The sequence below is a fragment of the Neoarius graeffei genome, chromosome 26 (assembly GCF_027579695.1).
Source record: "Neoarius graeffei isolate fNeoGra1 chromosome 26, fNeoGra1.pri, whole genome shotgun sequence".
NCBI classification, from domain to species: domain Eukaryota; kingdom Metazoa; phylum Chordata; class Actinopteri; order Siluriformes; family Ariidae; genus Neoarius; species Neoarius graeffei.
The window spans coordinates 31,277,248-31,291,116 of record NC_083594.1 but is presented as its reverse complement, the minus strand read 5'-3'; the positions used below and the strand labels follow the sequence as shown (position 1 = coordinate 31,291,116).

At 46.2% G+C, this 13,869-nt stretch overlaps 1 protein-coding gene across 1 annotated transcript in view; it reads left to right on the top strand.

The window, feature by feature from the left end:
• The first annotated feature begins 725 nt into the window (after nucleotides 1-725).
• Nucleotides 726-13,869, top strand: part of LOC132874200 (kazrin-like) — a 134,141-nt gene continuing 120,997 nt past the window's right edge. The window contains 1 exon segment of the mRNA XM_060910189.1: nucleotides 726-858. Within this exon segment, the coding sequence (XP_060766172.1) occupies nucleotides 726-858 (133 nt within the window).

Sequence of the window (13,869 nt, the reverse complement as noted above, 5' to 3'; positions counted from 1 at the left end):
TGATGATAAGATTAAGCCTGTGTGGAGAGTTTTATATAAGCCTCCACTAACTAAGAGAACTGCTGATCTTCAGTGGAGGATCTTGCATGGTGCTATTGCTGTAAATGCCATGCTGTCTGGGTTGAATCCTGCAATGAGTGACACGTGTCCCTTCTGTGCCGAAAGGGAGACACTTTTTTTCACTGTTTTATGGACTGTTGCAGGCTTTCTTTTTTATTTTGTTTGTTAAGTCTTTTGTTTTCTTCTTTTGGAGTTGTTTTCACCAAACATGGTTTTATTCTTATTTTTTTTATAATCAAAAGCAAAAATCAAATTGTGAACTTATGAATTTCACTGTTGGTCAGGCCAAACTTGCTATTTACCTCAGCAGAAAAAACAAGGTGCAGCAAAAGGCTGGAGATAATGTTGTTGCTGTTTTTAAGAATTTAGTCAAGTCAAAAATAACCATTGATTTTTATTTTTATAAACTAATGAGAGCAATGGAGGATTTCAAAGAGAAATGGTGTTGTGTTAGTACTTTTTGCTCTGTGACAGATGATGAACTTTCTTTTGCTTCTTTTTTGAATAGCTAACTGTTGTTTTTGTGAAGGAGTGTTTTTGATCTCAGTTGTACAACAAAGTCACTTTAAAATTCAAATTCTCTCTCTCTCTCTCTCTCTGTATGTACAGTGCTGCTGAGAGAGGAGGTCATTCACCTGCAGGAGGAGGTGCAGCTGCTTAGGCAGATGAAGGAAATGTTAAATAAGGACCTGCAGGAGATGCAGGGCTGCTCGGCTAATGCACTGTCTGCCACTGAGCTCCGCATACAGCTGGCAGAGAAAGAACATGAGCTGGACCATGCCAAAGAGGCCTTGCAAGGTTTGGACTTCAACTTAGTGTTTCCTTCATAACACACAGCTCTCTGAGTGCAGGATCACAGACACCCATCTACATTCCAATGTCTCTAAAAGTGATAGTATTGTCTTTTATTAAACAAATATGCTTGAGGTACATTACATGACCTCTTCGACCTTTCTTTGATGATGGCATAGAATACAACTCTTATAATCCTCTTGGAAAGATTGTGTTACATGAGCATGACAATAATTTAACAATGATTGAGAAGTTCAGCTTCATAAATGCAATTCAGTTTATATAAATTAATTTGTGGCTGCTAAAGCAAGTACTATATACAGTATACACAAAGTAGTTTGGGATCAGTGGGACCTTTGGAAGCTTGAGGAGCATGCTTGGTAATCCATAACCATAAACAACAAAAACAGTAAACCTAAGAAGTCAAGAAGTTTCAGGCTTGGATTTCCTTGAGCCTGGTCAATATGACAGCACAAAATTGAACCATACAGATTCCCACCTGGTCTAGTGGGGGTTAAAATGCTTGGCCTGCTGAATGTAGGCCAAGTTCTTATGGTTCGACCAGACAAGGAATTGATGTTTTGCTCCCTGCAGCCATTGTCCCCATTCATCTAGGGCCAGTTTAACTACCAAGCGTTCCTGGTCACCGATATCATAATTGTGCTCTGCAGGAGTGAGGCAATGTGTAAAGAAGGTGCAGGGGTGCAGCTTCCAGTCTGAGCTGGACCATTGGAAAAGGATTATCCCTCTGCCTGCATCAAAAGCATCTACCTCAACAACAAAGCAGAGCTTGGGATCTGGGCACTACAGGACTCTGTGGCCATGGACTGGCAGTGTGGGGCTCCTTAAACACCACCTGGGTTTCTGAGCTCCAATGAAACCACCCTGTAGACTTCTTTGTAAGGGCAGCTAGCAGTGCAGCCATGATGGTAAAATGTTAGATGAAGCGCAGGAAGAAATTAGCAAAATCCAGAAAGGGTTGCTCAAGGTAAAGAAATTTCAGACAGGGCCAGTCAATGACTGCCTTGCTCACACAGCTCTTGGATACCAAAAAAAGCCCAGGAAAGTGACTCACAGAGCATGGAAAGGTGATTTCTCCAATTTTATGCAGAGATGGTTCTCAAGGAGCAACTTGAGAATCCCTCTAAAATGAGCGATGTGTTTGTCTATTGAATGACTGTAGATAAGAATGTCATTTAGATAGATAAACACATAGTGGCAAAGGGTATGGAAGGTTTTATTATGATAGTTGTGACCCACAGAAAACAATCCACAAATATAGCCACTAGTGGTGATAAAGGGCCCTCACACTCAAGGGCTGGCGCTACACGAGAGGTTCACTTTAGGCATGGGGATATCATCAGAACCCTGATGTCTTATAACCTGTCAAGTTTTAACTCTATCAGGCAATGCATGGTGAATTTACTGTATGACACACTTCCTGTTTGCATGGAGAAACATACAAATTTATTGGTTCGCCATTTCAAGATCATGCAAGATATCACAAATCCTATCATAAGTCAGTTGGATAAAACAATGTGCATTTCAGTTTTGTTCATCTTGGGGCACCCCACACACCTACCAATTCTGACATGGATTTGTGAAACTATATACCAGGCAGAAGTCTCAATGACATGTGGGGGTGCTATGGAGTCCCCTGGACACACCTGGGGTCAAACCTCTATCCCTGAATAGCGGTGGCCAGAACTGATGTGAGTACCAAATTTCATGAGTCAAAGTTTTTAGGCAATGGAAGAAATATGGTACTTTCCAGGTCCAAATGGTGGCGCTATACCAGAGGGTCAAATTAGGCATGTGAATATCATCAGAACTATCATATCCTATAACCTGTGAATTTTTAGCCATATCAGGTAATGCACAGTGAATTTATGACATGCTTACTATTTGTGTGGGGTAACACAATTTTATTGGTTCACCATTTCAACATTTTTTTTACCGGCTAGTGGCCTAGTGGTAGCATTTCCGCCTGTTGATCATGAGTTCTATTCATGGTAGGGTCATACCAAAGACCATCATAAAAATAGTACCTACTACCATCTGGCAAGGCACGCTGCAATACAGATGTGAGTGGGGAGTTAAACTCTCGTGGTTACCAGAGGACTAGCCCCCCACTGTAACCCTAGCTATGTAATAGGCGAGAGGCCAAGGGCTGCGGAAACGGAGATTGGCGCCACCCGATGCGCCATACGGCGTGGGAAGGACTTTAACTTAACATTTCAACATTTTGCAAGATATCGCAATTCCCTTTGCAATCAGCAACATCTTGCCATGACTGATACAAAATATGGCATGAATCCAACAAACCGGCTAGGAAGAGTACATCAAAATGTAACTTTTTTTGGCAATGGAGTCATTACTGTCCATGTCCAAATGGTGGCACTATACCAGAGGGTGTCTTTGGTAAAGTGGATATCTTCAGAACCAAGATATCCTATAACCTATGATGTTTGCACCATATCAGGCAATGCATGGTGAATTTATGACTCACTTCCTGTTTGCATGGCATAACGTATAAATTTATTGGTTCGCCATTTCAACACCATGTGAGATATTCCAAATCCCTTTGCAATTTAACATCAGCCACATGTTGAGTCACCGGTTAACCTAACCTGCATGTCTTTGGACTGTGGGAGAAACTGGAGCACCCGGAGGAAACCCACGTGGACACGGGGAGAACATGCAAACTCCACACAGAAAGGCCCTCGCCGGCCATGGGGCCCGAACCCGGACCTTCTTGCTGTGAGGCGACAGCGCTAACCACTACACCACCGTGCCGCCCGCAAGGATTGATGTGTGTACCAAATTTTGAGTTTTCAAATATGTACAAGGTGTCAAATCTGTATTTTTAAACTAGGTGGCGCTATGGAGTTAATGAAGCCCAACTAGATGAATTTCCCATATCACCTCAAATTGCATCATAGGACAAATGTCTGTGCAAAATTTCATGAGTTTTTAGCCATCATAAGCTCCTCAAAACAGCGTGGAAAAAAATTTCAAAATCGCACATTCCATCCAACATGGCTGACTTCCTGTTGGGCGGAGTCAAGTACAATTAAGTGACCTTTGTCCTGTATCACAAGAGTATCAAACACACCAAATCTTGTGGCGATCCGAGCAACTTCATCTAAACCATAGCTTGTTCTCGGGGGTGCTATAGAGCTCTGGGACCATGTCCAGTCCCTTGCTCAGGGTAAATTTGTGATTTTATGCACATTTGATCAGTGTGCCAAAATTCATGAGATTTTGAACATCACAAGTGCCTCAAAAATGAGTTTTTCTGTGGAAAAAAAAGGAGAATGTTAGGACTTGGACGATCTTGGCCTCTAGAGGCCGCTATTATTCTGTCTTGTCTGTTTATTTTGGCCTCTAGAGGCCGCTATTGCTTCTGTGTTTTGTGTTTGTCTTTATTGCCTGTTTAGTCCTCATTATTGTCACCTGTTTCCCATTTATTTTGTGTATATATACTCCCTCAGTTCAGTCCCTAGTCACGGAGTCTTTATGCTATGCTGTTAGTGCTAGTTCCCTCTGTCCCATGTACCTTGCCTGTGTCCTAGTATTCTTGGTTTTTGTTGCTTTCTTTTGGACTTTGTGGATTTTTGTTTTGACCTTTGGATCTTCTGAGCATTTGGGTTTTTGCCTCTTCATTTCTGGGTTTGGATTTTGGACATTGAACCTTTGGATATTTTTATTTTGTATATCTTCTGAGCTGTTGGATTATCCTTTTTGTTTTTCCCTGGGATTGTAAATATTGTAAATAAACTGTTTTTGATACTCTACTTTTGCCTCATGCCTCTGCACTTGAGTCATCCCCCTGGTGGCCTAGTGGGGGTTTGCTGGATTATCACACCAGCGACCCGGGTTCAAATCGCAGCAAAACCCTAACAGAAAGACTCCATCATGACCGACTCAGCAGAGGCTGCTTCAACTGTCTACCTGGCCAACCTTCAGGGAATTATGGCAACTTTGACACGCTTCGGAGTGACCATGGACACTCATGGACGAACGCTTGCAAGCCAACCTGAGGCCCTTGCTCGCCACGAGGTACTGCTTCAGCAGATTGGGAAAACCCTGGCACAGCTGACTCCTCTGCCCGCATATCCTGATCCAGCTCCTGCTCCACCATCTGCTCCCGTTCCAGTGCCTCCCGCCACGCTGCCTCCTTCACCTCGTGAACCCAGCCTTCCTGCACCACAGAGGTATGATGGCAAGCACGGTGAGTGCCAGGAGTTCCTTACCCAGTGCCAACTCACCTTTGAGCTCCACTACGGATCGCCGCAAGATTGCCTTTGTGATAACCTTGTTAGCTGGTAAGGCATGAGCTTGGGCAACAGCTATCTGGCAGAGACAGGGACCTGAGTGCTCTGATTTTAAGCTGTTTAAGGAGGAGATGCTTCGTGTCTTTGACCAGGCGAACATCAGTAAAGATGCAGCCAGAATGCTCATGTCCATCCGGCAAGGAGGAAGCGTCGCAGACTACGCCATCTCGTTCCGGACGCTCGCAGCAGTAAGTGGGTGGAATGAGACGGCCCTGGTTTCAGCCTTCCACCATAGTTTGTCTGACCCCATCAAAGATGGTCTGGCCTCTATCGGATGCCCAAGTGACCTCGAAACACTGATTTCCCATGCCATTCGTCTTGACAACAGGATGAGAGAACGCCGCCAAGTCCTGAGCCTCCCCGGCCTCACTGCCTCAACATGGAGCCCGTCTACCTCCTCCAGTGACTGTCCAGAGCCCATGCAAGTGGGCCGTACTCGTCTCTCCGCATCTGAGCGGGAGCGCAGAAGGAGGGACAAGTGCTGCATCTACTGTGGCAAGCCTGGCCATTTCCGAGCATCATGTCCCGAGCTCTCGGGAAAAGGACCACCCCGTCCAGCCGAGGGAGGGTTGTGACGGGGCCTACCCTCTCTCTCAAACTTCCTGGCCAAGGAGTCTACATCCCGGTCTCCATCTCCTGGGGTGAGTCCGTCCACTCTTGTTAGACTCCGGGGCGGCTGGAAACTTTATGGATGTCAACTTCACCCAAAGTATCAATGTTCCGACTGCACCTCTTGAAGTCCCACTGTCCGTGTCTGCCCTGGATGGCCAAGCGTTAGGTGACAGCAGAGTCACCCAAGTAACTTCTCCAGTCTTCCTCCAGTCTCAAGGTCACAAGGAAGAAATATCCCTGCACCTTATTCATTCGCCAGAGTTCCCAGTTATCCTAGGCCTTCCTTGGCTTACCCGCCACAACCCTCATACAGACTGGGTAACTAGCCAGGTTGTGGAATGGGGCCCTGTATGCCATACCTCTTGTTTGCTCTCTAGCTCTCCTGTGTCTCCTGCCAAGCCTCCTGATCTCACCAAGTTATCTCAAGTTCCCACAGAGTACTGGGACCTTAAAGAAGTCTTCAGCAAGAGTAGGGCTGCCATTCTTCCTCCGCACCGTGCCTACGACTGTGCCATCGACTTGCTCCCTGGGACTACCCCTCCTCGGGGCAGACTGTTCTCCCTCTCTCAGCCAGAACGCAAGGCCATGGAGGAATACCTCAAGGACGCCCTGGTCTCTGGGTTCATTCGACCCTCCACCTCACCTGCTGGTGCCGGCTTCTTCTTTGTCGGCAAGAAGGATGGGGGGCTCTGACTATGTATTGACTACAGGGGCCTGAACAAGATCACTGTGCGCAACCGCTATCCCCTTCCGCTGATGTCCACAGCATTCGACCTGCTCCAAGGCGCCACCGTCTTCACCAAGTTGGACCTACGGAACGCATACCACCTCATCCGTATCCGACAGGGAGATGAGTGGAAGACTGCCTTTAACACCCCGTCAGGACACTACGAGTACCAGGTGATGCCCTTCGGACTCACCAATGCACAAGCTGTTTATCAATCCCTAATCAACGACGTCTTGAGGGACATGATTAACCAGTATGTTTTTGTCTACCTCGATGACATCTTGGTATTTTCCAAGACCTTACAGGAGCACCGCCACCATGTCCACCAAGTCCTCCAGAGACTACTACGGAACAATCTGTTTGCTAAGGCCCAGAAATGCGACTTTCATGTCCCCGAGGTCTCCTTCCTGGGATTTATTGTATGGATGGGACAACTCCAAATGGACCCAGCCAAGACCCTGGCCGTCTGGGACTGGCCCACTCCCAAGTCTGTTAAGGAGGTTCAGCGGTTCTTAGGATTCGCTAACTTCTACCGCAAGTTCGTCAGGAACTTCAGTTCCGTAGCAGCACCATGTCGGATCTCACCAAGAGGACTGGTGGATCTTATGTCTGGTCTCCTCAGGCAGATAAGGCATTCAAGGACCTCAAGCACCGCTTCTGCATGGCACCCATTCTGGTTCTCCCGGACACTTCCCAACCATTCATCGTGGAGGTGGACGCCTCGGACAGTGGTGTCGGCACGGTGCTCTCTCAACATTCGGAAGGAAAGTTGCACCCCTGCGCCTACTTCTCCCACCGCCTGAGCCCTGCGGAGTCCCAGTACGATGTGGGGGATCGAGAACTGCTAGCGGTCAAACTGGCCCTTGAGGAGTGGAGGCACTGGCTGGAGGGAGCGCAACATCCATTCCTGGTTTGGACAGACCACAAGAACCTGGAGTACCTCCAGCAAGCCAAGAGACTGAACCCATGACAGGCTAGGTGGGCCTTGTTTTTCAGTCGATTCGACTTCACCCTATCGTACCGCCCCTGCTCCAAGAACACCAAACCTGATGCACTGTCCAGGCTGTTCTCTGCCACTAACAGGGAGAGTGAAGTCGGGCCTATTATCCCTGTGTCTCGGATTGTGGCCCCTGTCCGCTGGGGTGTCGAGGAGGTCATCCGACGAGCTCAACGCCAGGACCCCGGTCCTGGGACAGGGCCACCGGGCCTCGTGTACATCCCTCGTCAAGCCCAGGCCAAGGTTCTCCAGTGGGGTTATTCATCCCCTCTCACTGCCCACCCGGGAGCTCGGAGGACCCTGGACTTCTTGAAAAGATGCTTCTGGTGGCCAAGCATGGAGAAGGAGGTGAGGTCATTCGTTCTGTCTTGTGAAGTGTGCATCAGAAGCAAGAATCCACGACAGCATCCCCAGGGCCTCCTGCACCCTCTGCCTATTCCCTGGCATCCCTGGTCCCATGTGGCAGTCGACTTCATCACGGGCCTTCCAGACTCACAAGGTAACACTGTCATTTTGGTAATAGTCGACAGATTCTCTAAGGCCTGCCACTTCATACCACTGTACAAACTCCCTTCTGCTCTTGAAACAGCCAAACTCATTTTCACTCATGTCTTCCGAGTCTTTGGTCTCCCGCAGGACATCATCTCAGACCGGGGGCCCCAGTTCTCCTCATGAGTGTGGCAGGGGTTCTGTAAGCTTATCAGGGCCACTGCCAGCCTCTCCTTTGGGTTCCACCCCCAGTCCAATGGCCAGACTGAGAGGCTCAACCAGGACCTGGAAACCACCCTGCGAGGCCTGGTGATGGATAACCCGACATCATGGAGCACCTGGCTGCCATGGGCAGAGTACGCCCATAACACCCTGCAGTCATCGGCCACCAGGTTGTTGCCATTCCAGTGCCAATTTGGGTTCCAGCCACCTCTATTTCTGGAACAGGAGGAGGACGCTGGGGTGCCCTCGGTCAACTAGTACGTGAGACAGTGCCATAAGACCTGGAACAAGGTTCGGAGGACTCTCATCCAGACTTCCAGGTCCAACAAGATTCAGGCCAACCGCCATAGAAGGCCTGCCCACGTCTTCCGCCCAGGGTGGGCCCAGGGGTTTGGCTGTCCACCAAGGACCTTCCACTGAGGGTGGAGAACCGCAAGCTTGCTCCTCGCTACATTGGCCCCTTCAAGGTAATGCGCAGGGTGAACCCTGTCGCCTACCGGCTCCAGTTGCCCCGGACTCTTCGGATCAACCCTACATTCCATGTTTCCTTGTTGCGGCCCGTACTGTCATCCACGTATGCCCCTGCCCCTAGGAATCCCCTGCCCCCCCCCGCATCTTCCAGGGTCAGACCGTATTCACTGTGCACCGTCTGCTGGACTCCCGCCAGGTCCATGGCGGGCTTCAATATCTGGTGGACTGGGAGGGCTATGGCCCTGAGGAATGCTGTTGGGTCCCCGCCCGGGACATTTTAGATAAAGGACTTTGCCGGGACTTAGGGCTGTGCAATATATCGAATATACTTGATATATCGCGAAAATTCTGTGTGCGATACATAAAATTATTATATCGTAACTATAGAGTATTTTATGGTCATCTTCCGACTTGCGTTTGTTTCGTGTTTGTTTAAAACCTTTTCCGGTGGTTTTCTCTCTGTCCCTCAGGCAGTAACATGAGAGGCTGCCTAAGGGTAAAGAAAACAATAACGTCACACACTCGCCAACCAATCCCGGGCGACATCTCGGTTCTGAAAGGAACTTCTGGGAAGATTTTCTAGTTTCGGTTGTGTTGCCAGATTGAGCGGTTTTAAGTGCATTTTGGCAGGTTTTGAACATATTTTGAGCTGGAAAATGTTAGCAGTATCTGGCAACACTGACAGCGGGAAGATTTCCTGGTTCCGGTTTACAGCGCTGACTCAGTTCGTGCAATCGCTGGTGTTGCACAGGCTACTGTGTAAGCTCTGGCAATTTCAGCGACAAATTACTTCCTAAAAGAACTAGTAAGGGCATTTTTTGGATATCGCGAGAAGGACGTGGAACAGCAAATGCCAGTTTGTAAAGTGTGCAAAAAAAAAAACCTGTCATCACGAAAGGCAGCAGCGCTACAAATATGTTCCATCACCTGAAACTCACCCGGTACAGTATGAAGAGTCTCTTAAACTCAGAACTACTTGCCCACGAGCTAAAACCCCCCACGAGCTAAACAAATGACCATAGCGGCCTCGTTCTCCAAAGCCCCCCCCATATGAGAAACCGAGTCAGAGATGGAGAGCTATAACGGATGCGATCACTAACTTCATTGCCAAAGACATGATCCCAGTTAGTATAGTGGAAAAACCAGGCTTCCAAAAATTACTAAACACACTCGATCCCAAACATGAGTTGCCTGGTCGCAGACATTTTACAGAGAAGGCAATACCAGAATTATACACATCTGAGAGGCAGAGCCAGAAAACATTCAGTTCAAAAGTATGCAAAGAGAGAAATTATGTTTTGCAGATCTCTCTCTTCTCTCCCTCAATCTCTTTCTCTATTGTGAATGTTCCAGTGGTTCTCAGTAGTCAGGTTAATAGCTTGGAGATCTATTTTTTAAAATAATTTAATGAATGAGCACTTTTCTTATTTAGGCTAAATGTCTTTCTCAGTGTTGAGTTTGCACTTTATTGATTTGAGCTCTGAGCAGCTCTGTATTGTATTGTCCCTTTGTTGCAATTTTCAAGATTGTTTTTGCAGTTTGTGCCACATCTTTGTTGAATAAAAATAGTCTTATTTCAACTCAATTGTGATTAATCACTAACATGAAAATTTAAAATGTGTTGTTGAAAACCACCTGTAAAGTTAACCAAGAATGTTATTTAATCTGCAGGGATTGTAGTGAAAACAGTAAAGAGTAAAAGTTAGATTTCATGGGGTCCTTTAGAAGAGACTTAAATATATCGAGATATATATCGTATATCATGAAATGGAGAAAATGTATTGGGATATTCATTTTTTCCCATATCGCACAGCCCTACCGGGACTTCCATTTGGCCCATCCTGAGCGTCCTGGGAATGTCAGGAGATGCTCCTTGGGGGGGGGGGGGGGGGGGGGGGTCCTGTTAGGACTTGGATGATCTTGGCCTCTAAAGGCCGCTATTATTCTGTCTTGTCATGTTTATTTTGGCTTCTGGATTATCCTTTTTGTTTTTCCCTGGGATTGTAAATATTGTAAATAAACTGTTTTTGATAATCTACTTTTGCCTCACGCCTCTGCACAGTCATCCCCCTGGTGGCCTAGTGGGGGTTTGCTGGATTATCACACCAGCGACCCGGGTTCAAATCCCAGCAAAACCCTAACAGAGAAGAAGAGGAAGAAAAGACAGGCCGAAAACAATAGGGCTTTGCACCTATAGTGTAGGCCATAGGCCTGCAACTTGGTGCTTGGGCCCTAATAATCTCATCTCATTATCTCTAGCTGCTTTATCCTTCTACAGGGTTGCAGGCAAGCTGGAGCCTATCCCAGCTGACTACAGGCAAAAGACAGGGTACACCCTGGACAAGACGCCAGGTCATCACAGGGCTGACACATAGACACAGACAACCATTCACACTCACATCTACGGTCAATTTAGAGTCACCAGTTAACCTAACCTGCATGTCTTTGGACTGTGGGGGAAACCGGAGCACCCGGAGGAAACCCACGTGGACATGGGGAGAACATTCAAACTCCACACAGAAAGGCCCTCGCTGGCCACGGGGCTTGAACCCGGACCTTCTTGCTGTGAGGCGACAGCGCTAACCACTACACCACCGTGCCGCCCGGCCCTAATAATAATAATAATAATCATAATAATAGCCGCTAGGGGTAATAAAGGCCCCTTGCACACAAGACCAAGCCTCTATCCCTGAGTAGCAGTGGCCAGGACAAATGTGTGTACCAAATTTCACAAGTCATAGTTTTTCACAATGGAGTCATTACTGTCCAGGTCCAAATGGTGGCGCTACACAAGAGGCTCACTTTGGGCATGGGGATATCATCAGAACCCTGATGTCCTATAACTTGTCACATGTTGGCTACATCAGGCAGCTGATGTACGGGGAGGTGTCTCAATGACATATGGGGGTGCTTTGGAGTCCCCTGGAGACACCTGGGGTCAAGCACCTATCGCTGAGTAGCCGTGTGCATGACTGATGTGTGTACAGAATTTCATGAGTTTTCGCCCATGGGAACCAACTCCAAAATGGCAAAGTGTTGAAGAAAAAGAAAGAAAGAAAGCCAGGTCTGTGAACCGTCAGAGTTGCTCATCATAGTATGTACACACATCTGAGATGTGAAACAAAAGCCTGGGTATCTACAGTGGTGCTTGAAAATTTGTGAACCCTTTGGAATTTTCTATATTTCTGCATAAATATGACCTAAAACAACATCAGATTGTCACATAAGTCCTAAAAGTAGATAAAAAGAACCCAGTTAAACAAATGAGACAAAAATATTATACTTGGTCATTTATTTATTGAGGAAAATGATCCAATATTACATATCTGTGAGTGACAAAAGTATGTGAACCTTTGCTTTCAGTATCTGGTGTAACCCCCTTGTGCAGCAATAAGTGCAACTAAACGTTTCCAGTAACTGTTGATCAGTCCTGCACACTGGCTTGGAGGAATTTTAGCCCATTCCTCTGTACAGAACAGCTTCAACTCTGGGATGTTTGTGGGTTTCCTCACATGAACTGCTCGCTTCAGGTCCTTCCACAACATTTCGATTGGATTAAGGTCAGGACTTTGACGTTGCCATTCCAAAACATTAACTTTATTATACCATTCTTTGGTAGAACAACTTGTGTGCTTAGGGTCGTTGTCTTGCTGCATGACCCACCTTGTCTTGAGATTCAGTTCATGGACAGATGTCCTGACATTTTCCTTTAGAATTCGCTGGTATAATTCAGAATTCATTGTTCCATCAATGATGGCAAGCTGTCCTGGCTCAGATGCAGCAAAATAGGCCCAAACCATGATACTACCACCACCATGTTTCATAGATGGGATAAGGTTCTTATGCTGGAATGCAGTGTTTTTCTTTCTCCAAACATAACACTTCTCATTTAAACCAAAAGTTCAATTTTGGTCTCATCCGTCCACAAAACATTTTTACAATAGCCTTCTGGCTTGTCCACGTGATCTTTAGCAAACTGCAGACAAGCAGAAATGTTCTTATTGGAAAGCAGTGGCTTTCTCCTCGCAACCCTTCCATGCACAGCATTGTTGTTCAGTGTTCTGCTGATGGTGGACTCATGAACATTAACATTAGCCAATGTGAGAGAAGCCTTCAGTTGCTTAGAAGTTACCCTGGGGTCCTTTGTGACCTCGCCGAATATTACACACCTTGCTCTTGGAGTGATCTTTGTTGGTTGACCACTCCTGGGGAGGGTAACAATGGTCTTGAATTTCCTCCATTTGTACACAATTTGTCTGACTGTTGACAGGTGAAGTTCAAACTCTTTAGAGATGGTTTTGTAACCTTTTCCAGCCTGATGAGCATCAACAATGTTTTTTTCTGAGGTCCTCAGAAAACTTCTTTGTTCATGCCATGATACACTTCCACAGACATGTGTTGTGAAGATCAGACTTTGATAGATCCCTGTTCTTTAAATAAAACAGGGTGCCCACTCACACCTGATTGTCATCCCATTGATTGAAAACACCTGACTCGAATTTCACCTTCAAATTAACTGCTAATCCTAGAGGTTCACATACTTTTGCCACTCACAGATACGTACAGTAATATTGGATCATTTTCCTCAATAAATAAATGACCAAGTATAATATTTTTGTCCCATTTGTTTAACTGAGTTCTCTTTATGTACTTTTAGGACTTGTGTGAAAATCTGATGATGTTTTAAGGTCATATTTATGCAGAAATATAGAAAATTCTAAAGGGTTCACAAACTTTCAAGCACCACTGTAAATTATGCACCACTGGTGATGAATTTTTTGCCAATGGAGTCCATGTCCAAATGGTCGCGCTATAGCAGAGGGTCACTTTGTGCATGTGCATATCATCAGAACCATTATATCCTTTAATCTTTGAAGTTTGAGCCGTATCAGGCAATGCATGGTGAATTTAGGACACACTTTCTGTTTGTGTGGCATAACGTATAAATTTATTGTTTCGCCATTTCAGCATCTTGCAAGATATTGCAAATCCCTTCACAGTTCAATGTCAGCAACATCTTGACATCATGCACACCAAATATGACATGAACACACCAAACTGCCTTGGAGGAGTATGTCAAAATATAACACATCAAAATGCATAAAACCAAAACCAAAAATAACTCACTTCCTGTTGAGGATGCCTAATAGAATGAATCCTGC